Source organism: Bactrocera neohumeralis, chromosome 3 (genome assembly GCF_024586455.1).
Source record: "Bactrocera neohumeralis isolate Rockhampton chromosome 3, APGP_CSIRO_Bneo_wtdbg2-racon-allhic-juicebox.fasta_v2, whole genome shotgun sequence".
In the NCBI taxonomy this organism is placed as follows: domain Eukaryota; kingdom Metazoa; phylum Arthropoda; class Insecta; order Diptera; family Tephritidae; genus Bactrocera; species Bactrocera neohumeralis.
In genome coordinates this window covers 76,120,206-76,146,236 of record NC_065920.1, presented here as the reverse complement: position 1 = coordinate 76,146,236, position 26,031 = coordinate 76,120,206, and the positions used below count along the sequence as shown (strand labels likewise).

General features: G+C 32.8%; 1 protein-coding gene across 4 annotated transcripts in view; it reads left to right on the top strand.

Moving 5' to 3' along the window:
• LOC126752142 (platelet binding protein GspB-like) overlaps positions 1–26,031 on the top strand; it is a 101,927-nt gene that overhangs the window by 64,771 nt on the left and 11,125 nt on the right. For 2 of the 4 annotated variants that reach the window (XM_050462733.1, XM_050462736.1), the window contains one exon: positions 24,286–25,366. In XM_050462733.1, the coding sequence (XP_050318690.1) occupies positions 24,455–25,366 (912 nt within the window). In that variant the 5' untranslated portion in view covers positions 24,286–24,454. Of the gene's footprint in view, positions 1–12,699; positions 12,889–24,285; positions 25,367–26,031 lie in introns of those variants that run through there. The other 2 variants (XM_050462735.1, XM_050462734.1) reach the window with 2 other exon arrangements.

The window sequence follows — 26,031 nt, the reverse complement described above, 5'->3', positions numbered from 1 at the left end:
AAATGTTGTGTGGATGATTCTGGAAAACTTTGTCTAAAAAGCGATTTTTTTAGTTTTTAGGAATTATGAAAAATTTTTGAGATATCCGAATGAAATTTAATCTGCGTGTAACAGGTGTATTTTGATAAAACACGTATTATTTGTCGGAATCATCCAGATTATAAAGCTATAACACAATATAAAGCTAAGACCACACAATTATGCAGAATTCTTCTCTAATATATACTTAAAAATGACAGTGAAAACAAAATCGAACAATTATTACATCTATTTTATACACCTCGTCACCCAAAATATGTCTCGGCGTAAATTTCAGCGATTTAAACTAAGCACTTAAATAAGTATTGATTATAAGATCATTGATTTCTCTACTGGGTGTTTATCTTTGATGGTTTCCTTCGTTCAGGAAAGGGCGCATTATGGAGTATGCATGATTTTCTGTTCAGAATATTGTTATGGAGAATGTCAACAAATATGTCCTTGGCATATTCTATATGATAGGGTCAGATGTAGGTGGCAAGACCGTTTGGACAATAGTCCTAACGTCAAGTGACTTACGAGTACATCCGGGACGTTTTGTGAGGGTGATCCAGACTTCAGATTCTGTCCGAGTCTGTGTTTTCTGGTTACGGAGCATGAGCCTCTGAATGCATTTTTGCATTGATTGGTAGGATAGGTCTGCATATCATTGCACACTGTCCGATGTACTGGGGCATTAGGGATTTCGGACATCTAAGAATGGTATGGGGATTTGTTGGACTGATGAACGTTTAGATGTTAGCGGAGTGATCTCCACTAGTCGGAATGCCGAACAGTCAGGGGCTTGAAGTTCGCTACAACCGGCTCATGCGGACTGGCCTCGGAAGTATCGTGGTGGCTGTGGTTAAAACCCGAATGCGAGAAGAACTGACATTTTGTCAGATGAATGTGGAGTTGCATCGCAAACGAATGCCGGACCCAAAATACGAAAGAGGTTTTAGATGGTGAGTGGTGGTGGTCATATCCTACTAAAGTAAGGTGATTAGTGTGTCCATTCCACACTGCCAATTGGTACTGAAAATGCATGACCAACGCATTGATCTGATATGCTTTGCTTTTGAGCGCCGTGGGGTAAGGCTGTAATCAGCAGGTACCCACGTCGAACACACCGGACGTTGTCTCCCGCCGTAAAAAGCTTACACAATAGCTTTCATAAAAGTTTCAGAATATTTAAAAACTTGACATAAATATTAAAGAATTCTTATTATGCATAAAGGTCATTAAAAATGCATTTTGAAGACGTGTCAAGAAATGCTCTAAAAATGCCTTTAATTTGACTAGCTCACTGGCATTACAATATTACAACCACTTAAAATACCCAAAGCTTTCATAACTACATCAATTACCGCACTTTTTGAAAGCTTAACTGATCGATCGCCTTTGTAATGAAAGATTGATGGCGCTGCATTGTCTCGGAGCTTGACAAATTGTATAGACGAGCGTACTGGCCGCATTCTATCAACTCGAAAATCGAAAATGCATTCCTAACCAGAATTAAAGCGCATTGCGTAGCGACCACTCCACATGTTGTATTATATAATACATATATTTTTCATGTAATGCACAAAATTTGCCACGCTCAATAAAGGCAACGAAAATCACTCGAAATCTTTATGTAATGCACACAGTAAGGTGTGGAAAAATGTATTGCTGTTGATTTATTACGCCGCAGGCATTCGTGGAAGGTCCGTGCCGCGCAGGCGAACAATAGCCAGCGGGTTATTAAGCATAACGGTAAAGTTATTCTTTTTTATAAAACATAACGCACTTGACACCTGATAAGATGCACAGAACGAAAACAAAAATCGTTATATTCTATGTTTGTATATGTGAAAGCCGACAGCATTGCCAGCGCTGCTGCTGTGTTGGGTTGCACTTGAAGTTGGCTTGACACACGCAGTGGGGAACAGCTGTTATTGACAGCGCTTTAATGAAAGGTCAAAAAATATATGTATGTATGTATGTATATTATTTTTCATGCTAAAAAGTAAATATAAAATTGGAAAACTAACGGGTCAAAGCGTGTCTGTGCATGTGCACTAAACGGTCGGCATTTCTTTTTGCCTTTTATTTATGATTTTTTCACTCCCCACCTTGACTTTACTCACACATGACAACCGCTAGGGACCTGTCACACGCAGCGGTCATAAATATGGTTTATTGTCCAGCTAAATGATGTATGATTTTTTCAAGTTTCCAACGGTGATTGTAGTGACCACATATACATACATATGTAACATGCATACATACTTACGAACACATGAGCATAAGTGCTGCTTGGGTATTATTGAAATGTTAACAGTCAAGAAAAACGTATAATTATTGTCATAAAATAGGCAACCGAAGTAATAAAGAAAAAATTAAAACTTCAAACGAAAAAGAGTTGTGTAGTGTCACTTTATGTGTGACATGAGCGCGTGACATTTGGCGAACCGACGAAATGTTCCGATTTTTTTTGTTTGAATTTATTAGCAGCATTGGCGCTTTGCTATTATTACTTGATCGCATACGCATTTGTAGTCTACGAACTATGAGTTTGCGGAAATATCAAATTACAGCTGACGTTCAAAGTTTTTCAGCGCGCACGTATTACCTTTGTTGGTGTGAACATATTTACATACATATCAGCTCTATTAAGGTATAGATTTTTTGTCTAGAATTGAATAATTAGCAAGCAAAAAATTTATTTAACGGTATCATATTACTTAGACACGATTTCGTGTCGGTTAAACTTTGCTAAGGCATTTATAGGTTATGTGCTGGCTTTAATTATGGAGCTGTGAGTATGTTTTTTATAAATTTTCAGCACATACTATATGTAAATATATATAATAATATTGGGTAGCCGAAAAAGTCTTTTCGTATTTTTAATCAATTTTTAACTTATTTTTTTTATATTTACAATAATAAATAAATAAACATCTATTAACAAATTACGAAAAGTCATTTTCGACTACCCAATATATGTATATAATAATAGTATATAAAATAGTTCAATCTTTCATCGAATTACACTTAGCGTTCTTGGAAGAAAATTTAGTTCAACAAAATGAGTACAGAGCTAGTGTAAGACAATATGCTTGGTCTCTAGGTAAACTATTGAAAGACGTTACCACTTTAGTATGAAACTATTAGATAGTCAGATTGGTTGGGTCGAAAATCGTATAATGCAGCACTTGTAACACCTAAAGTCGACCTAACATTCCTAGCTGACTTAAAAAACTATACCTTCATTCTTTATTATCACTTTTAAAATAGACTCCAACGCTTCTTATAATTTTCCAAACCCTTACTATAAGACTCGCTTGGAATGTCGTTCAGTGTCTTCAGCGGAACTCGGTTTTTTCGGTTTCAGCTCATATATGGAGCTGTTGGACAGTTTTTTACATCATACTCATACACACACGTCTCGTCAGCATTAATTATGCGTGTGATTAATGTAAGTTTCTCAACTAAGTTGCCAAATAGCTCTTTTGCGAACTCTAATCGACGCGATTTTTGCAAAATTTTCAGGTCTTTTGGTACGAGTCTAGCATTGGCATGCTAAATATCCAAAACATTAACCCAAATATGTACACTCGATTCATAAGAGAAATTAAGATCCTCTGTTATCTTTCTGATGCCAACACGACGATCTTCAAGCCCTTTTTCTTTTCTTTATATTTCTCTTTTGTTGTCGTTATTAACAATATATATTATTTTTTAAAATGGTGTCTGTATTAAATTATATTTTTTAAATTGAATAAAGGTTTCCTGGGAATCGTTTTATTCTAAAAGCCTGTTTGGTAAACTATCTGTAACACAACAGCCACCTGAGGTCTTAATGAGTTCTACAGAAAAAACAAATCTAATTAAGGTCAAATTTAATAGGATCGTGCACTTAGCTTCAGAATATAAGACAGAACTTTTAGTGGAGGAACAACTCTGATTTGTAATAGACCTCTAAGAGTGACTGGGATCTCATGAAAGATACTATTTCCAACTCTTTCTTGAATATAATTGTTTTTATTTGTGTTTTTGGATAAACCAATAGTTCTAAACAAAATTTGTTTCAGAAGGAATCCAAACATATCGTATTTTCTTTAATTGTCGCATAAATCAAGGGTTTTTAACAGAATTTGTTTTACGAGGAATCCAAATATCTCATCTTTTCTCGAGTATTCATGGCAGTTGTAGCTCAGTAGATGGTTCTGTACTAAAAAAAACACTGTTACAAAGTATTACTTCCTGCAGTAGACTTGTAAAAAGAATTTAATCCACGAAATTCAAGATCACTGCTCTGGCAAAGATCATAAAAACGGTTTTAGGAGAGAAAAGTAGAGTCTTATAAAAAAGGCTAGAAGACATTTTTGTTATTTAGAGCGGACTCAAGCAACAGCTGAGAGGAAAAGATAAAGAGAGCGAGAGCGGGTGTATAACGAGCACAAGAAGCGGAGCGATACACTATCATGGTCACAAAATTAATGATAAATTTAGAAACTTAAATCTATATGTTATATACATATGTGCATTCCCATAGTGTCTAGATGGAACATAAGACCTCAACAAGCAAATTATTATAAAATTTCTTTGCCGCTTGAAACTAAATTTCTCCCCACGAGTGACCGCTTTGCTGAGCTTCTACTTTGGCGTGTTGTTTTTGTTTTTGTAGCAGCAGAATACATCCCTGAAGGATGGATTGAAAGAATGCTGCCGAGTAGACAGTCTTTGGCCGCATAAAAATCCGTGTCTGTGCAGGTCACGTAGAGCCGACTGTGGTGGGTATGATGCTTCAACTTGTCGTCTACTTGTGTTGGGTGGTTTTGCTCCATGTTCGACGTCCCTAAGGTTTCTTAGTCACCATGTTCGACTTCCTTGAGGATTCCTAGTCTAGCGCTGTTTTAGTAATGACGTCGTGTGATTTTCTGCATAGTACAGTTAAATACAAATATATAAGCTTAAAAATGCAAATGAAAATGAGCAAGGTTGCCCTGAGGAAAATTGTTCGAAGGCTTGTCTATGCTCAAGTTTTCGCATTAACACTGATAGGTTCCCAATGACTTTGCGCAAGCCATTGAATAGCTGAAACGGCTTTTTGCTTTTTATGCCTGCCTACTCTTAAAGCCACATAAATAACACGGTGGAAATGACGAGCAAAAAGAAAATCGCTTACCATGCCGTTAGTTGTCAAACGGAAACTACTTTTCTGCATGCTAATAAAGCGTTAGACGGTAAATTTTTTTCGAAGCTTAGTATGAGGGAAATTCTTGATGATCACAACAGTGACATAACGAGACTAGACTTTGTACTCTGCCGGTTTTCTCAGTAAAATAAGTAAAGTGTGGGAATCTCACGCTCAATCTTTCAGAACTTATATAAAAAATAAATAAAATTCAAGTATAATCTTTTTTTTTTTTTTTTGGAAAAGTATACTTTTAACTGCTATCTTTTTAGATGAAGCGTGTAAAACACAAAAAATATGTTATAAAATGTAAAAAACTGCTCAAAATAAATTCTAGCTCACGTTCACACTTTAAAATAATATAAGAAAAGAGGAGAGTGTGTAATTTCACCATAACCATACACACACACCCGTACACTTGCCGACAAACCAGCGAATTGCGCTTGACAAGTGAAAGAGTGCGAGTTGTTGCTTGGCTTTTAATTGCTCGGCAAGGTTTCGCACTTTAATTAGATTAAAAATAAAAGTGTGCGAGACAGTCAAGTCAACACGCTGAGCAGGTAAAAATGGTGCAATGAAACCGCATAGTGGCAGCAGCAACAACAAAGCCAACACAAGGCAACCATAATGTCTTAACAATTACGCGCATCAGCATATATCCTCCACACTTAAACAAAAATACATACATACATACATACTTATGTATAGAGCAGTGTAACACATTCAGTGCCAGCGACTTAATGGCGCTGTGCGTCGCGGCGCGGCTTGTTGATTTCTCTAGACTTAACACTTCAAGTGGCAAACAAGCAAATAAATACAGGGAAAAGGTCATTGTACAGCTTATTACAGATATTCAAAGGTACACGCATTACAACAATACATAAGTATATATGTACCTATAGTAGCTATTTATATAAAAATGATTGTAAAGCAATTACTGGTGCCTGTGGAACACTAGCATTAAGTCACTCTGTGTAAGCAAGCGCTAATGTAAAGCAATACTTGCTTATTAATCCACAGGCAAAGTTAAGTCTATGCGTGCACTTATCAGAAGTAAAGCCTGCTAGCCAAAGCCATCAGTCATTAGCGCACGATTTTTCAGTGTTGGAGGCGCTCCAGCGTCGGAAGATTTCAACACTCACATATGAATGGAAATACTTTTATTTTAGTTAAACCTCGTCATCAATGTGATTTTCTTTTCTTCGCGGTTGTGAAGAAGATGGGAAACCCCGAATGCCAGCTGCCATCCTTTGAATTTTCTATCGTGTTGATTGTATTTGCTAGCACTCGAGATAAACGACTGCAACGACATCTATTTACAAAATACGCAAAGACTTTTTCGACTACCCAATATTCACTAATTGGAATTATTGACAGCTCAACGTCCACAACAGAATGTCAATACAAGTTTTGAGCTCGCTCAAAGTTAGTAAACAGACTCTCTTCTCATTATCGAGAGCATCAAGCTACTTCATTATAAGACTCGTCCAGGTACATGGCCAAATCGAAATGCTTGAAACTGCAAAGCCGCTGAGCTCTTTTATATGAGAGAACATCTTGTCTTGGATTGGTAACGAGTTGGGTCTTCGTTGTGCTCTTGCATTTAACGCTGGACCTATGGATTTCGCGGGAACTTAGCACACTGGTCAAGGAAATCATTCAGATCTAAAGGAAGGTAAACTATTTGGTCTCAGCAAAAATTCATCTTGCCGCAATTATAGGAGATCTTACCCGATATAGCTCAATAGACATGTATTAGGTAAGGCTGAAAATTTTATCGGAAACTAACAATCAATGATGTATGGAGAAAGGTGAGAGGAAACATTCACGCACTGTCTCCATCATTGTCCAACTTTTAAAATACTGAAGTATAGAAATCTCGCCTGTGTCTTTAGCTGTTCAAGTCGCATCCGTTTTGGTATTTAATTTTTAACCTAATCAAACTCAATCCAATAAGTCTAAAAAAATTAATTTTTAGAATCCAACTTTTTCTATCTTTAACCTGATATTTCTATAGATTTATATTTTCTTTTTTTGCCCCAAACATATGGTCGCCCAGCTGATGAACTACATCCTTTTAAAAAATCTTCACTGACGTGTTTTCCAAAAACTCCACTTGCGTAGAACTCACACACCTAATCCTTTTTGGAAATAGAATCTTTCTTATAATAACTTATCCAATATATATTCAACAACAGCTCTTTAATCAGCTTCCTTATTCCACAACCTCCAAAGCTCCACCTCGACGTCAACTAATACTAAATTTCTAAAGACATCCATTAAAAAGTCAACAAATTTACTTTCGTATAAATATTATGACATTTACATCGTCATATATTTAATAAAACAGTTATTAAAAAAGAAACCGGTGAAAAAGCTGAGCCCCGCAGAGCTTGTTTACACTCGTCACCGTTGAAGCCATAAAAGCACCAACCGAAAGCCGCAACACAAAAAGAAATGTCAAATAAATGAAAATAGCCGTGTCGTAATGGCGCTCGTAAAAAGTTTCTATGACAAGAACATAAAAATATAGAGAATACTAAACAAATACATACAAACAAATAATATAGGGACGCACTTTCAAACGATTTTTTTTTTATTTACCGAAACTGAAGTGCCTAAGAGGCATACGAGAGGGTCTCAAATTGGCTTAAAGGAATAATGGCCATAAAATTTACACACATACATACAGACAAATGTTTTTAGCTGGAAAAACACGAGTATCATAGTGATCTCTGATTAGAAAAGCCGCAAGGGACATTAAGTTCGAAAGCAGAGAAGCATGGTGAAAATAATAAAAACATTCAGCGGTGGACTATAAGAATACTGAAGGGATAAAACGCATGCGAACAATAACATTTGTAGCTCATAATTTTATATTTGCTTTGAAAATTGATAGTGTTACCACGGGCCAAAGTGCTCGAAGTCATATTTGATCATAGCTGGTCTTTAACTTTAGGTGTTAATTAATATTACATTCCCGCGAGTCACGGTAAAGTTGAAGTGACAATTTGGCGGTGAAGTTTCGAGACATAGACGGATTAATTTGGTAGATTGCGTATACTTAGCTGTAACTTAGGTGGCGCTATCAACAGAGTATTTCAAAAAACTCACGTATATGAAAATATTGTGTACCCAATAGATGGCGCTAAGGTCAAGATATTACTGAAAACCATATTATTAATCAAAGTTAACTCAGAAACTCAGTCTGAGTGTGATCCCTTCGCCACGCCGAGAGTTCAGTCATCTAACCTAATCCAGATCAAAAATATACTTGTATTTTAAATCAAAGTCAATTCAGGACTACAATCTAAGTGTCATTCCTCCGCCATGCCGAGATCAGCCATCTAAACTTATCCCCACCAAAACCAAATTTTTAGTCAAAGCCAACTCAGACCCTCAGTCTAAGTGTGATCCCTACGTCATACCAAGATATCAGCCATCTTAACTAATCCAGAACCTAAGGAAGAAATATTCAGAACTAACAGCTTTTGCAGAGTGAAAAATTATACTAGTGAGAGGAATATCGATTTGACCTCGATCTTGCCTTAAAATCGGAGAAGTTTGCTCAAATTTAAGAGGTGTGAAAGAAAGAAACGAGCTTCATTAATCTGGTAACAAGAAACACATAATATCAGTAACCAATTGGAGCTTGATGGTAGAAATAATATAATCTTTATATATAAAAATTACGTGCCACGTTGTTTGTCCACGATGGACTCCTAAACTACTGAACCGATTTTAGCAAAATTTAGCGCACTGTGTCTAGTTTCAAGCAACTTAGAAGATAGGATAGCCAAACCAATACAGAAATAAGCAATACAGTGAAAACTGTATTAAATGGACGATGAATTGGTATTGGGAGCAAACTTTTCTCGTTAAGTCCATATTGAAACTATTTTTTTATTTCGCTAACTCCATTTTTTGTTAGAATTAAACCAACAATTTATATTTTGGCAAGATTTAACAAAAGTAATAAAACACATGAGGTTAAATCCCTTTGAAACCGAATTATGCACATAACAGATGAGAGCAAGAACCCCGCTGAAATCCATTAGAGTAACAAAATCTCCTTCTCACTCACATAAAACATCGCTGTTATCCCAGGATGAACACAACAAAGGTAACCTAGCACCTGCGAAAAAAATTAGAGTAATTTCATTGATAAAAGGAAAGGAAGCGCAGAGGAGCAAGAAAAAATGTTAAAAGATAACAGAGCTGGAAATGAAAAATCCGAAATGAAAGAGACCCAAACGTGTTTGGAACAAAGAACTGCGACAGTAAACTGATTACCAGCTGGGCTGAGCTGCAAACCAAACGCTTCAACACACACAAGAACATATTTGATGCAATTGATATGGAGGGTAGAGCAGCGCGCAGAACAAATCCCGAAAAGTCGTAGGTGTTGCAAGCCAAGCAAAGACAGCATGAATTATCCAATACCATTTCCAGTTCCAATTCATGCCTAACTATGAGCCGGCATATAAATTCCAAAATGCTAGATTGAAATTTGAGACCGAACCAAGACGCGCTGGGTGGGCAAATTAGGCAGGAGCGCAGTGTAATAAACAAATAAAAATCGGTAGAAAATTGGGCGCGCAAACAAGGAAACCAAACAGTGAGATATACATACATATACGAGTATATTTATTGAAACAATGAAGCAATGCAAGATTGTGCGTAGGATTGTTTATTTGTAGTTTTAGGTATGACTATTTATGCGCCATTAAGGCAGGTCAGTCATAGGTTAGCGCAGGTTAACGCAGGTCACTGACAAGCGGAACGGCAAGCAAGGCAGCGCATGCGTAGCAAACAAGTGTGAGGATAATGTGCGTGTTTTACATATATATATGCATGCATACATAATACTTTTGTGTGCGGTACACTGCTTTGTTAGCGTACAAAGTGCCGACAGTATGCGTAGCGTTGTCGAATTATCGTCACATAGTTATCTCCAAGAATTATTTGCTTCGAAACCCGAAAAACGTAAAAACTAACTAAAAATACGAAATAATAAATAACCGAAGCCAATTAAAATGAGTATAAATCAAGTGTAATTAAAATGCAGTGATAATATTTAAGGATAATCTCCTAGTTTGTATATATGTGTGGCATAACAAAGAAAGAGATTTTCAATTTTAGATAACATCTTTTTCAATTATACGCTACTTCTCAGGGAGATCTGCAATCAGACCTCCTATTGGCTGCAAATAATATTATAAAAATCTTTATCATCCCTCCCTTAACTCCGAGCAAACATTTGTATGCTGTTTGCCAAGCGCCTGCAACGTACCTGCCACCTGCATTGCTACAAAAAGGATATCTTTGCTTATCTACAAATATTTTTGTTGCAATAGCAAAATGACCCGAAATTCACATTCTCTGCAATTGAAATAAAAATAAACAACAAATTGTTATTATTTGTTTTTGTACGCCTCTTAATGGTTGTTGTAAAATGTAAACGCACCCTGGTTTACAGCTACATTCTTAGAAGGTCCTCTTTTTCTGTTAGATAAAGCCAAATAAATAATAACTCAGTTGCATTTATGTGTGCTTGTATGTGTGACTGAGAGGTGGCGCTTGTATAAACACGAAAATTCAAATTCAAATATTTTTTTTTATATATTTTTTGTGAAAATAACGGCTTTTAGTAAGAGAAAAGGAATTAATATTAATTGGGTTTTACTTTTATGTTGTAATTATGCTAGCTTAAGGAGTAATATATGTGAAAGCTCTAAAAAATTGAAATAAATTAATAATAAATATTTTCAGGTATCATATAAAGCTTTCACCTCTTTGAGACCTCTGAAGGCATTTTTAAAGAAATACTATTTGTTTTTCAAATTTTTTTAAAGAATATTGCAAACGAGATTATACCAACCAAATAATTAACATATGTGAAAGCTCCTAAGAAACTCTCAGTAATTAAGCTTTCAGCCTTTAATGAAAACTTAAAGCAATCTTATGGAGTAATACACGTGAAAGCTTCTTAAAAAGTTTTAATAATAAAGCTTTCAGTCTCGCATGAAAGCTTAAAGCAATATTAAAGAGTAAACACGGGAAAGCTCCTTAAAAAGTTTTAATAATAAGGCTTTGGGTCTTGCATGAAAGCTTAAAGTAGCAAAATTAAAATGATATTTTTAAATGTGTGCTACTACTTTGTTAAAAGGTGATTTGAAAAAGCAATGCACCTCGAGACACGCGAAAAATGAAAGCATCTACATTTCAAGTGAAAGCTACAGAGCACGAGCTGTACAGTTAAAACAAAAACTTTGCTATAAAAATGAGAGAATAAAACAGTTTATGTACTTGTTTATGAAATATTTAGACCAAAAACTGATACATATCATAAAGCTTCCATCTCTCTAAGTTATAAACTACTTTTTTATAGACTCCAAGCCTGATCGAATTATGCCAACAAATCAAAAATTCACAATTTTGTAAATAAATTTCATGCAGCGACACTTCGCTGTGCTTACAAACAAATTGAAGCGCTTATGCACCTATGTAAGTAATAACGGTCTGCAACTTATGAATGAATGACTGCATGAATGAACTGAAACGATTTCGGTCGGAAAAGACTGCAATTGAATGAAAATGCCACCAAAATGCAGCGAAAATGACAAAAGCATTACACGAAATTATTTATAAGCGCACAAACGTAATACGTAAGCAAATGCTTAAGTGTACCGTAAGTGCGCTGCACATGGAAAAAATGCAATTCAATTACTTCGGCAGCATTTTTCTGAATTGATGTGGGACATCAGTTACGCCGTTTCACAATTCCAGCCCTGCGCTTTTTCCTATTTTGGCTTGCAACACAACGCTCATAACCAAATACACATTTACATTACATAAATTACGTAATGATTACGCGCACCTAATCATAATCAAGTGTTATAAAGTGGCTTTGTCTGGGAGTCTTTTCATTTGCGCGCGCATTGATGGCAGTAACAAAAAAGGGAAATACCATAAATATGGCAACTAACGCGTCCTATTGTTGCTTTTATTGCAAACAATAAACGGTTTTCTTTTATAATTTTTTTAAGTACCGCTACTTAAGTAAATGCCATTTCAGTTTTATATAAGTAAATGCACTTGTGTCTGCAATCTAAGCACTAAATCACGTTTTTCTCTGCAAACAAAAGCAAAGTAACATATTTAAGAAGCTCAAGCGGTCAGCGCAGGAAGTTGAGGGTTGCGATTGGAAATATTTTCATTTTGCGGAAGCTTAAGCGATTTGCATTGTTTTCGGTTATTTCGTAATGTTTGTGGTTTGATATTAATATATACATAGTTTTGTCTGTGGATGCTATTGAAATTTCTAAAATTTTGCTCTCTCCCTCTTCTTATCTTCCAATAAATTTTTTTTTTTTTCTTGCAATAAAATTCATATATTTCATCTATATACTATATATATGTATATTTTTGCAGTAAATTTCATATATTTTTTATATATATATTTTGTTTTTACTAATTAACATTTCTTTTCATTTTAGGTAAGGACCAGCTGCCTTCTCCACATTTCATACCAATTAAGCTATTTTAAACGCTTTTGTGATTAATTGCTATTGACGTAGTCACAGTTTAAGATTTCGCGACTCAATCAACTAATATGGAAACTGGATAGCCACTTAATTTGGTAGCTTCAATCAGTCAGCCATTCGTTTTGCTTGTACTATATGTAAGTATGTATTGAGATTTGCATAAAAATTAGCATGCAGCGAGAAATGGACATGAATATGCATAAAAATAATAAATAAAAAATAATACAAAAGTGTATTACAATGCAAACACCGTTAGTTTATTAGGTGACCACTTTCGCAAATTATAAAATATTTTTAAAGAAATTTTGCTGGCAATAAAAATGCAAATTTCGAAAATATTTTATTGCAGCAGACAATGGGTTAATGATTGCTTGCAAAATATCAGCAATTAATCACACACTAATCCCTTTGATGAGCATTTACATATACATATTTTATAACATACATAAATACATACAGTATATAATACTTAGGTAAATAATTAAGAAAAAACTTGTGCACTTACGAAGTAAAACTGCAGTAAAACTCTATTTAACACTCTCTTGAAGAATGAAAGCTTTCAAAAAGCTTTCACCAAGAAGAATAGATTCGAGGTCTTTCCTCTGAAAAGCTTACAAAAAGCCTCTGAAAAGGTTTCACCAAAAGGCATGGATTCGCTGTCTTACCCCTGAAAAGAAAAATAAGAAATCATGATTATTTTTTTTTTAATCAAAATATAGTTTACCGATTTTGTTAGAAAATCTACCACTGAATTTAGAGCTTTCATTGTATTTTCTTCTTCACATGCCACTTAATGTAATAAGACATAAAAAAAAGTTATAAAATGAGACCTTAAAGCACCAAAAACCATAAAGCTTACACAATCAACATAGTTAAAGTCGGAGAAAATAAGTTGTTTCAAAACGCATTAGTATTGTGCTGTTAAGTAGAAGAGACCGAAACGCGTAACGTTTTTTTCTAACTCCGAATCCTCCATTTTGGCTTCTTCCTTCTTTTCGGCGATGCATGGCTTCAAAAGTGGTATAGGATGAAAAGTTTTCTGCTAGATATGAAAGCAAAAAATAACCTTCTAATAAGAAATTATACAAATATATATGTATTATATTAAAAGGCTTCAGAAAAAGCTAATAGGAGTTTTTGTAAAACGCGTGCTGCTACGTATGAAAGTTTTCAACGCTTCATAAATCAGAATGAACTTTCGATAAGAAATCATACGATACATAGACGCTTGTACGATATGTAAAAGGTTCAGAAAAAGGATATAGAAATTTTTATAAAAAGCTTTCTGCTACATATGAAAGCTTTCGTCAGTCTCTAAATCAGAAAATCAAATTTCAAAAGAAATTTACGAAAGCATATATATGTATGATATTTAAAAGGTTCGAAAAAAGCTTATGGGAGTTTTTATAACTTATGAAAGCTTACATCATTCTCTAAATCAGAAAATGAACTTTCGATTAGAAATTATATGAAATAGATATGAAATTTCAAAGGTTCGGAAAAAGCTTATAATAGTATAATAGTCTTTATAAAAAGCTTTCTGCTACTTATGAAAATGTACATCACTCTCTAAATCAGAAAATAAGATTTCAGTAAGAAAGTATACAAAATCTCATATGTTTTATATTCAAAAGCTTCAAAGAAAGCTTTTAGAAAGTTTTTTTTAACGTTTTCTGCTTCTTTTGAAAGTTTCCAGCAGTAGACTAACTTTCGGTAAGAAATTATACAAAAACATACATCTATTATATTTAAAAGCTTCAGAAAAAGTTTTCATAAAGAGCTGTTTGCTAATTATGCAAGATTTTATCACTGAATGATCGGAAAATAAACTTTACTGGGTATCATTTAAGTGAAAGCTTTTTCATAAACGTTTAGTGAAAGCTCCATTTATAAGTCAATTTGAGAAGTTGACAACCGACTTCAGATTTTTTGACGAAAAACGTTAATCATCTTTTCCAACATTTACCGTGTTCTATTTGCATATAATATTACAATATTGTGCCTTATGCTACAAGAGTCAATTTCAAGTTCCTACACAAATTATACAAGGTAGTAACTGAAATGTTGCCTCACACAATTGTCAAGACAAGTGTAAATTTCACAGAAAAATTACCAATTTTACACTAGCCATAGGGACCTAATTTGAAAACAACTGGTGAGCTAAACGCTGGCAACAGGTAAAACCAATTTGAACCGACTTCAAATTTTAAGAGAAGATTTAAGATGCTTTGTATGTGTATGTATAGGAAAAACGGTAAACTATAATCCCACTGTTGCAAAACCACTTGTGTGGCGAAAATTCCCGAAAATTCGTTTTTGCAACGAATCACTGACAACAGGTAGTGGAAAGCAAGCAAATTGCTTTGAAAATGGGCGCGACCAGCAACAACATAGCCACTATTTATCAGTCCTTTGAGAAATGAGAGTACACGTGCTTGCTTGTAGGCATATAGTTGATGTAACGGCACAAGTTTGACACTAAAGAGATTAAGGGTTACGCTTTTGTTTTAAAATACTAAACAGAAATGGTCATAGAGTAAAGCAAAAAGGGATGGGAGTAGGCGTAGAGAAGTAAGAGAAGAAGGGTTTGGTCATTTGGGCGATTGAGGGCGTGTCTGCAGCATGCAAGTCACTAGCGCATGGGAAATTTGCGACACTTGCTTGTAGAAAATTGAAAATGTGTTAAACAATAGCTTCAAAAAAATACATAAATTACCAAAAATACTGCTCTCAGCTGATTTCCAGTCATTCTCAAACTTTATTTATTGTGTTAATTTAAATATCTTAATCTTGCTTTGTTTCCCTTTGAACGCCGGGCTTAAGTATCTATATTTTCATACGTAGTTGTTGCTAGCTTTCAGCTCAATCCGCTGCAAATCATTCATTCCCACCACAACAAATCACCGCCATCTGCGAGCATCATCGAGCTTTGCGCAAGCGCGTGTGAATTTGTTAACCTCATTGTCTTTTTATTGCTTTATTTTCCTACGAATTCAGTTTGGCTTAGATTGATAAATGTGCAGCTTTGATAGCACTGAGCAATCAAGCTCAAGCTTGAAGATTTATGTTGAGCCTACTTTTGGTGAGAATTCTGTTTAAATAAAAGGGAAATGATCTTGCACTTAATGTAGTTTGTTAAATTTTGTAAATTGTAAAAAATGTATATTGTCTTTGTGTGAGCTATGACCATTAACTTCCAATTTTTATACTCAAAAAAAAATTAAAGAATAAATAGATTTTTTCTGCGCTGGAATATGCTTTGTATACATTTTGCCAGAGTACTCATTAATAATGAGTTTTTATAAGCCAAAAAATGTTTGCTATAACGAAAAAATAACAAAGCATTTGGCAAATTTCAGTCTGTTACTTAACATTTTCTGTTGCTGCATGAAATTTCTGTTTGTAAAAAAATTCAAAAGCAGAATTAATTAAAATTCCGTGCGCAATTTCTGTTTTTGCGTATGATATTTCATTCAAAAAAAGCAGATATAGATATAAGTCAAAAAATAGCATTAACATTTTTTATTTCTATGCGCAGTTTCTGCTTCTAATGTTACATTGAACAGCAGCAGAAACAGAACTTAGTGCAACAGAAAATAGTACACAACACTCTGACACAAACTGAAGCTGAAAATAACTCCAGAGTGTATGACATTAGTGGACTTAATTCTGTTTCTGTTCAATATAAGAACAGCGCTTCATTGACAGTGCGTCGTAAATAAAATGTTATTTGAGAATTTCAGTAACATGGTCTGGGTAGATATGTTTAAATAAAAATAAATAAAAAGTGAATAGTATTATGTATATTAAAGGTCTTAAATTTCATATTAATAGAAAATTTTATTTTTTTTTATTTCCATCTCACTTATTAAATATTATATATTTATATACATATGTAACATGTCTTCAGCAATCATAACTTTTTGTTAAACAACAAACTTGCCAAAATCCAAAACTTTTCTAACTTGATTTTTTTTCTAAAAGGTATTTTAATTTTGTTTAGACACGTTGCAACACGGAAAATTTGTGATATGTTAATTGCCAGATTGTTACCAATAATTGATGTGCCATGTTTGCGGAATTATTTACTGATTGAAAGCTGTCGGTATTTTAAGAAATGACATCAGCGACTGGAAAAACTTGAAAATATGGAAAAAATTTAGTATTTTAATTTAAAAAGCAAACACATACTTTTTGTAGATAAGAAATCAGCAACAATGACTGCAAAAATTACTTAGTGAATACAAAATGGCAATGTACGGTGTGAGATAGTGGCACAGAAAAGCAATTTGTGACAGAAATGAGTAACGGTGTTACGAAAGGAACAGAAAACAATTACTATAATTTCTGGAAAATGCAATTAAGGTGATTATTTTTAATGAAAAAATTTTGAAATAATGAATCGAAAACCATTTAAATTAATATAAAAAACAAAAAAAAAACATATTTTCGAACATTTTCAATCAAACTCTTTCGCACTCATGCTCAAAATAAATTTTTTTAAGCAATTATTTGTTTTTAATGACAAAAATTTCAGAAAATTAAATAAAAATAACACAAAAAAACACAAATCATGAACAAAAAAAAAATAATAATAAAATATAATTAATAAAAAATTAAAGGTTAAAAAATTTAAAACTTTTATGTAAAAAAATTAAAAAATTATCTTATGCTCAAACAACATAAAACAAAAATATTTTTGAAAACTTTCAACCGAACTCTTGATTAAAATATAATCTATTATCGTCTTTAAGACTAAATAATCAAAAACACAATGAAATATATTATGAAAATAAATTTAAGTGACAAAAATTTGAAAAATAAAAAACTAAACTAACACAAAGAAACAATTATAAATTCAAAAAAGTAGAAAGAAATTTAAAAAAATAAAAATACCTAATTAAAAAAAATTTCAACCAAAAATCTTGCTCATAATAACACATTAAAATATAATGAAAATTAGTTTTGATGAAAAAAATTTAAAATAAATAAAAAAACTGCGCAAACAAAAGATTTAAAAATTTAGTTTGTAAAAACAAAAATTAAAACATAATTTTAAGAAAACATTTAATTAAAAAAAAAAATTACAAATACTTAATATAAAAACTTAAAAATATTTAATTAAAAATTTAAACAAATAAAATACCAGGCAAGCAAAATTTAAAAATAATTTAAAGAATTAAAAAAAATTAATTAAAAAATCTAGAAAAATTAAAATTACAGAAGGAAAATTAAGAAAATTAACAATATTTAATTTAAAAATTAAAATTTTCTAAAATAAATTTAAAAAAATTGAAAATTTTCAACCGAAAGTCTTACTCAAAATACGTTTCATCATATTCTGTTATCGTCGTTAACATAATATAATCTACGGCACATTGTTGTTGGGGTTTAAATATTTCAAGTTTTCATTTTCAAACACGCAAATGTTCGAATTCGCACAAAAAATGTACATATGTATGTATATTTTTTTAGCACATAAATATTTATTTTATGCACTTGTGTGTTCAATTTATGAACTGTAAAGTGCAATTAAAAGAAATCTCGAAAAGTCAAGCATGCAATTATTTATGAAAATCGCAGCAACAGAAGAGCAAATTAAAAATAGCTACAATTGCACGCACTGGCTTGAGTGCAGCAACTACAACAGCAACAAAAGCAATATACGTAGCAATAATGGCCTCATCAATTGGCCATTCACATTGAACACCTTTGCTTTAGTTGCTTGTGTGCGGCAAGTTGGCAAGATTTTTGATAATTATACGCAATTATGTAGCGGCGAAGAGCTGGTGCGCCACATGCTACATGCCAGTTAACGGTAATGCATATTTTAATATAATATATTGTGACTTTAGTGGTATAATATTGATATGGGTAATGAATTTCATTAATTTCAAATAAAAAATCAAGAAAAAATCAAAATTTCAATTGAGTTTCCAAATTAATGCTAGAAAAATGTTGCCTTTGCTTTCGGTCTTTTAATTACAACCCAATCTTACTTACAACCCCAGCTCCCTCAAAAACTTCCGTTACAACATGCCAATAAAAAATCAAATCAGCGGCATTGCTAACTCATTAGTCAAGCGCCGAAGCACAACAAAGTATGAAAAATGTATACCTTCAAGGTCGCCCTTACAAGCAATTACAAGTTCACCGAGAAATCGTGCTGTCCGCGGAGTCATTAAAATTCCTACACCCCAGCGAACAAACATATTTCCGTTGGGAGGAGGTCGCAAAGCAAACGAACGCATACCGGTGCTCCTTATCTCGCCGTCTTCCACGCGCTATCAGTTACATGTTAACGCTTAACGGTGAACGGTGATTGTTTGTGATAGCAAAGCAATTACAATTATAACAACAAGCATGTTCCAACCGCAGCAGGGTGTAGAGAATTGCAACACACCGATCGCACCGAATTGAGGTATCGACAATCAATCAATAGAATAACTGTGTTCGAGCAGCCGAAAAACAAATGTTTGTGTAAATTGTTGTTGTAGGTGGCGGTGGCGCTGCTTCAAATCGAAATTAACCACAATATTGAACTTCTTACAACACTAATTGTCGTTTGTTATGCTTTTGAAGGTTACTGCCAGTTCTTAGCCGCCTTTATTGAACGTCGAATAATTTTTATCGGTTTTTAATTGTTTGCTTTTAATAAATATTTCAATGCCAATGGAAATTTGTTGCGCTTCATAAAGCCGTTGCAACAATGTTTTTTGTTGTTTGCAAGCAAAGTAGCGCAGGTTGCTCAATATGAATTTTTTTATTATGATAAGGCTATGCATTTGTCGGAAACTTTTTTTTTTTTTTTGGAAATCATAATATTATTTGTAAACAAACAGATATTTAATAATATTAGTTTTAATAAAAAAATTGGCAACAAAAATTATAACTTCTTCCAGTAGGTATCTACTATGGAACACCTCAAACAAAAATTCTGTATAGGAATAGTTCTCGAAGGACGAAAGTTCGTTTCTTAAGTCTTTTGTGCGCCAAGTTCATCACAGTCATTACCTCAAGTTCTACTATCAACTAATTTTTTTTGTCACTTTTCTATTTTAGATACGCTAAAATTACTTATTTTTATTTAAAAAAAAATTGGTATGCGCAATAGAGTTGCCAACTAGTATTTTAGAATTGACGAAATTTTAACAGTTTCAACTAAGGAGAAAGATGTCCTCAGAAGCCACGTAATACAGCGTTTTCAATGTGTCATACCTAAAGATAGATTTGAAAAATTTACATTGTATGGCAACCCTAATTAAAATTTTTGTAATAACAAAAATCACAACAAAAATAATATATAGAAATATTTAGTAGGAATTTGGCAGCATTTTGATTAATATACAAAATTTTTTATATGTCAGAGTTGTCATATCTACAGTAATATATGCACTATTTTTTAGGGTAGATTTTAAGAAATAAAAAAATAGTTACATTTTCAAACAGCATTTATTTGATTGATATTTTTTATTCGCTAGAGTTGCCATATCTACAGTGATATACATACATATGTACTGATTTTTTAGGGTAGATTTTTAATATAATAAATATAGATAATAAATATAGAAAAATATTTGTTACATTTTTAAAGAGCATCTTTTTGAAATTTTTGCTAGAGTTGCCATATCTGCTTTTTTTATACATTGAAATTTTTTAAGGCATATTTTGGGGGCAAAGAAATATGTAGTTTCACTTGCAAACTATTTTTTGTAGCAACAGTTATTTTTTATGTACCAGAGTTGCCACATCTCTTGCAACATATGCATTAAATTTTTTAGGACTGACTTTTTTGATATAGAGATATCTAGTTTACTTGCAAACAATATTTTTTTATCAAACGATAATAATAATTTTTTAATTTTTTTTTTGCTCTTGAAACTGAAACTAATTCCACAGATAAACCAATATAAAATTCAACTAATTAAAAAATCTAAACATGTTGATGATGAAGTTGGCACATAATTTTTAACATTTTTTTTTTTTTTGATTTTCAAACTTATAAAACTAACAAACTTGACAGATAAACCAATATAAAATTCAACTAATTAAAAAATTTTAAATTTTCAAAAGCTTAAAGCAGAATTATCATAATTTATAAAGAGCTAGCTTTCACTGCAACAATTTAAATGATTTTTTCAAATTAGTATATTTATAAATAACACAGCAGAAACCAACAAACAAACCGAGAATTTCAAGCGCAGACTATTTTTAAACCAAATAAAAGCGAAATCGCCTTTAAGAAATACAGAAAAAACTAATAAACAACAAATAAAAAGAAACCCAAATAAATCAACACTTCCTGTGCTTAATTTCATTATAATAATTCTACAGTTAACCAAAAAACATTTGTACATACAAGGCACTCATGCAAATCAAATGCTGTAATTGCGCATGCGGGGCGTTTTTAATATACAGATATGTATGTATATGTATGTACATATGTATATGAATATACGCTTGTTTGTGTGCGACGAATTTCCGATTGCGCTTAAGAACGCCTAATTGGGACCTTATTGTGTTTGTGGGTCAAACAGCAGCTGAAATCGAAATTTCCTACGCCAATTATGAAGCGCGGCTTAGAAACTTAGAAGCGCAGGAGGGCTACAACAGCACGCATAGCAAAGCAAAAAATTGTTTTAAACGGTTTTGAGTGTTGTGTAGCTAATGAAAGTTTAATTCTTAAAATTGGTTGATTTTTTTTCTATCTGTTGATTGGAAAAATTGCTGGTTCTTATTTTTGATTTTTATAAGAACAATTTTTTACTTGTAATGAAAAAAAATTTTATATGCGAATATTTGTTCACGAAATTTCTGCACTGATTTTTGCTCATATAAATGAAACAATTTTCGAAAAAATTTTTAGATCGGACTACTATAGCAAGTGGCTGCCATACAAACTGAACGCTTAAAATAAAGTGTTTGTATGAAAAACTTTTTTATTTGAAGAAGTATCTTAATAAGATTTTACACAAGTTATTTTTCAAGGTAGTACTATATTCTCTGAAGAAGTTAGTCAGATCAGATTACTATAGCATATAGCTGTCATACAAACTGAACGATCAAAATGAAGTTCATGTATGGAAAGCTTGTTCATTTGACGAGATATTTTCAAGAAATTTGGTGTGTAGTATTTCCTAAGAGAGCGGAGTTATCTCCAAAAAAATTGTTCAGATCGAGAAACTATAGCATATAGCTGTCATATAAATATATTTTGAGATAAAGTTCATGTATACAAATTTTTTTCATTTGACGAAATATTTTCAAGAAATTTGGTGTGGATTGTTGCTTGAGCCAAGAGTGCAATCTGCGGAGAAATTGTTGAGGTCGAGAAACTAAAGCATATAGCTGTCATACAAACTGTTCAATGAAAGTCATTGTAAGGAATGTTTTGTATACGTGAAAGTTATTGTAGTTACTGTTATTAATTTGAGTGTTTAATATGCTGCTACGTAGTGCTTAAGAACTAGCTAGTAATTAAAATATCAAGCAGGAAAGCTTCCGTTGTCTGACTACTTTCATTAATATTTTTTTTGACATTTCACAAACAAGAATCAACTTCAGTTGCTTACGCACTTCTTTCCGCATTATTAGCATAACTTAATATATTATGTACATAAAGTATCAATACACACAATAACAGCACAACAACAACAAAAATATGTTTCTATTTCAATAAACGAAGCGCTTGTGCCACTTTTTCCAGCAGCAAGTGGAGCATGGAGGAAATATATTCAATAAACTGCCAAGCTCAGCACTTTTACTTTACATTTATGTTTATAACAGATCGATGTAACTCTACATACATTTGTAGACATATTTACATACGAACTGTATACGAACTAATATGCATGCTTGCGTGCGAGTGAAGTGGAACGTGCACGAGTCGCAATCGTCGTTATATTTGTCGCTTACAGTTTCTATTGATTCGATATTTTATTTGAATTTCTTGAACTATTTCATGTTTTATTAAAGTATAAGTATTATTAACTGCATGTATACATACACATATATACACAATTAAATAATATGACAACCGAAGCGACACGTACACGTGATTATCTGCATACTTACATACTTACGCGTACATAACTGTTGAATATTTCACGGCATGGCATCTACTATTGTGCGTCTGCGCATTTGTGACAGTTTGACGCTTGCCACAATTGCTTCATATACACAATAGTAAATTGTACGTTATGCGATTGCATATCTTTGTTGGCACTCAAACATCATAAATTGCATAATAGACGCATGATTGGATGCATGGCTGCATATACTATAAATACATATCTGTACTCTTATATGTATATCAAGTACTATATATTTAAATATATACATGTGATTGCAAAAAAATCCATAAACTTCAGCGCAGCATATCAATTACCAAATCCAGTCGATACTTGCACATTTGAAGCACTGCAATTGCATATTTGTGGTAAATTTTGCATAAGCGCATTGCATGTGGTGATAATTGCTATCAATGCATAGGAAATGAATACTTGAATGCCATGCAAACTTGTAATTGCTGTGGTTTTATAAATATCTTGTTTGTTTGGCAGCATAATTTATAGTTACATGAACTATTATGTACAATTTCATAGCTTAACAAAGCAAGTTAGCATGATTTTTTTGTGTTAAGATGAGTTGGCAACCCTAAACATTAAAATTTATGTATTTACGCTATAAACGCAAATATTATAATATTTTTTGTGTTGCCTAATGTAAAAATATGTTTTAGTTAAAAATGAAATTGGCAACCCTTTTCAAAATATTTTCATAATATGGACCATTTTCAAAAAATTTATAAAATATTTAAGTTTTTATTACAATCTGCCATATATTAGGTACAATATTTTAGCAGGGTTGCCAACTTTTCTTATTTATTTTAATTTGGAAATGTTTTATATATATTCAAAAATAAAACTTGGCAACCCTGCTAAAAAATATTCATAATATATCATATAGAAATTTTCTGAAAATATAAAAGGTTATATTTATTAGCTAGTTTTTAAAAAATATTTTTAAAAATTTAACAGGGTTACCAAGTTTTATTTTAATATCTATACTATGAAAATAATGTTAGCCGCGTTGCCAATTTTTTTATATTTATAAATGCATATTTCAGAAAGGTTGTATATATTTTATTATAAAAGTTGGTAACCCTGTTAAAAATGATTGCATCAAACCAAAACTCTACTAGAATTGCAAACGCGTAGTACACAAATTTTTTTCAAAAAAAAAAAGCTAATCTTAATTTCACTACTTTTTGAACCAAACCTTATAAACTTGTAAGACTACAAATATTTGGCAACCCTGCTCCACAAAGGTTTTGTTCGAGTTTACAATAACTTTTTATTGTATTTAGATGGCAACTCTATTACAAATTTACATTCAAATTATTTTGAAATAAATCCATTCGTGTATCATAACTTAACTACTTAAAACATTAATTTATGAAAAAATTTAAATTATATGGCATCTCTAATGCGCACATTTCACTAATACCACATCATTTTATTAACTTTCTCTTTGCAGGCATTCTAACAACATTATATACTACCACTCAACATGTAAACAATATTCCTAAACTCACCAAATTGCACTCGGTCACATACGAATCACTACTACATTAACTGCTAAAACACAGAGAGAAAACAAAAACAAACACATTAAAAAATACGCTCTCGACACTGCGGCCAGCGGCATGTTTGGCCTATTGGGCTCCTCACAAATCTATGGATTACAACAAGTGCAGGAGTACGGCAACAACAATCGTGCCAACAGCGACAACAACATAAGCAATAGAACACACACAAGCAACAACAACAACGACAGCACAAATAACAGCAATCACAAGCAACGTCGTTCCACATCGAGTCACACGGAGAGCGGCAGTAAATTCTTCGCCTCACTCAGTTCCATGCAACAGGGCATTAAATCGCCAACGAATTTCATTGAAAAGTTCATTAAAAACGAATTGCTCAGCGGCTACGACAGCATAAAGAACTATAAAAACTTTCAAACGACCACAAGCGGCTCGAACAGCACCTTCTTCACCAGCAGTCACAACGGCACCGCAGCGACACAAGCACGCGCCGCGACACCTGGTTGCGTCGGTGGTGGTGGCGAAGGCGGCGACATTTTGAGCGCCGAGAGCCTGCTGACCACTTTCAATTGCCTGCAGGGCAGCTATCGCAGCAACTGTGATGGTGAGTTCTACGAGCCGGTGAATGTGACCGCACAGCGCAAGCAAACAGCGAATAGCTCTATAGCAACAACTGGTACGACAACAACAACAACAACAACGCCGGAAGCGGATATGACGATCAAGTACTCGAAGAACTTGCTCGCGAACACGCCAGACGAACAGTCGCCCGCCACGCTGCAGAACTATCAGAAGTTGTCGGAGTGCGAACAAGACTTGCTGTTGACGCCGTCGAGTGGCGCGAGTTCAGGCGAATTTAACAGCGATGCGAACGGCAGCGGTAGTGGCAGCGGTCAGGCGACAACGCCGGTGAATAGTTTGTACAAGCGCTTGTCGTTCGGCGGGCGCGCGAGCAAGAATGCGACGGATAATGCGGCGACGGGGACGACGACAGCGGCGACAAATGAAAATGTAAGTGTATATTGTATAACAGTTATGTATGTAAAATATTTACTTTTTAGTAGAAAAATAGTAAAAGTTTAAATATAGTGTAATTTCAAATTATAAGTTTCAATAATAACTAAAAAATATTATTATTTTGTTTATTGAAAGTTGGCAGTAATTATATTTTGTCAAATAGTTTGCACTTTTTTTAATCAAAAATTAAAAGAATTGGAACTGCAATAAAATTTTTAGCATTTTTTTTAAACTTAATTGAAAAGTAAAGTGAAGAAATGGTAGAAAGTTCTAAATTTAAAAATTTTATATGAAATATTTTTAATAACTATCCACAAAAAAATATAAAAAATAAAAATTAATAATAAAAATTTAAAAAACAATAATAAAGAAGTTAAAAAAGTACACAAATAAGAATTTCCACTAAAAATAGAATATAACTATCAAATGAAAAAATACAAATAAAAATATTAAAAAAAAATTTTTTAAATTTTCACCCTTTATTACTTTTTATAAATACCTAAAAAAATTAGAAGTTTAAAAAATAAAAATGAAATTATGTACAAAATTATAGAAAAAATAAAATTAATAAAATATTTTTTTAAATAAAATATACAGTTACTTATTTTTTTTTAATAATACTTTTAGTTATTTTATCTAAAAATACCTATTTCAATATT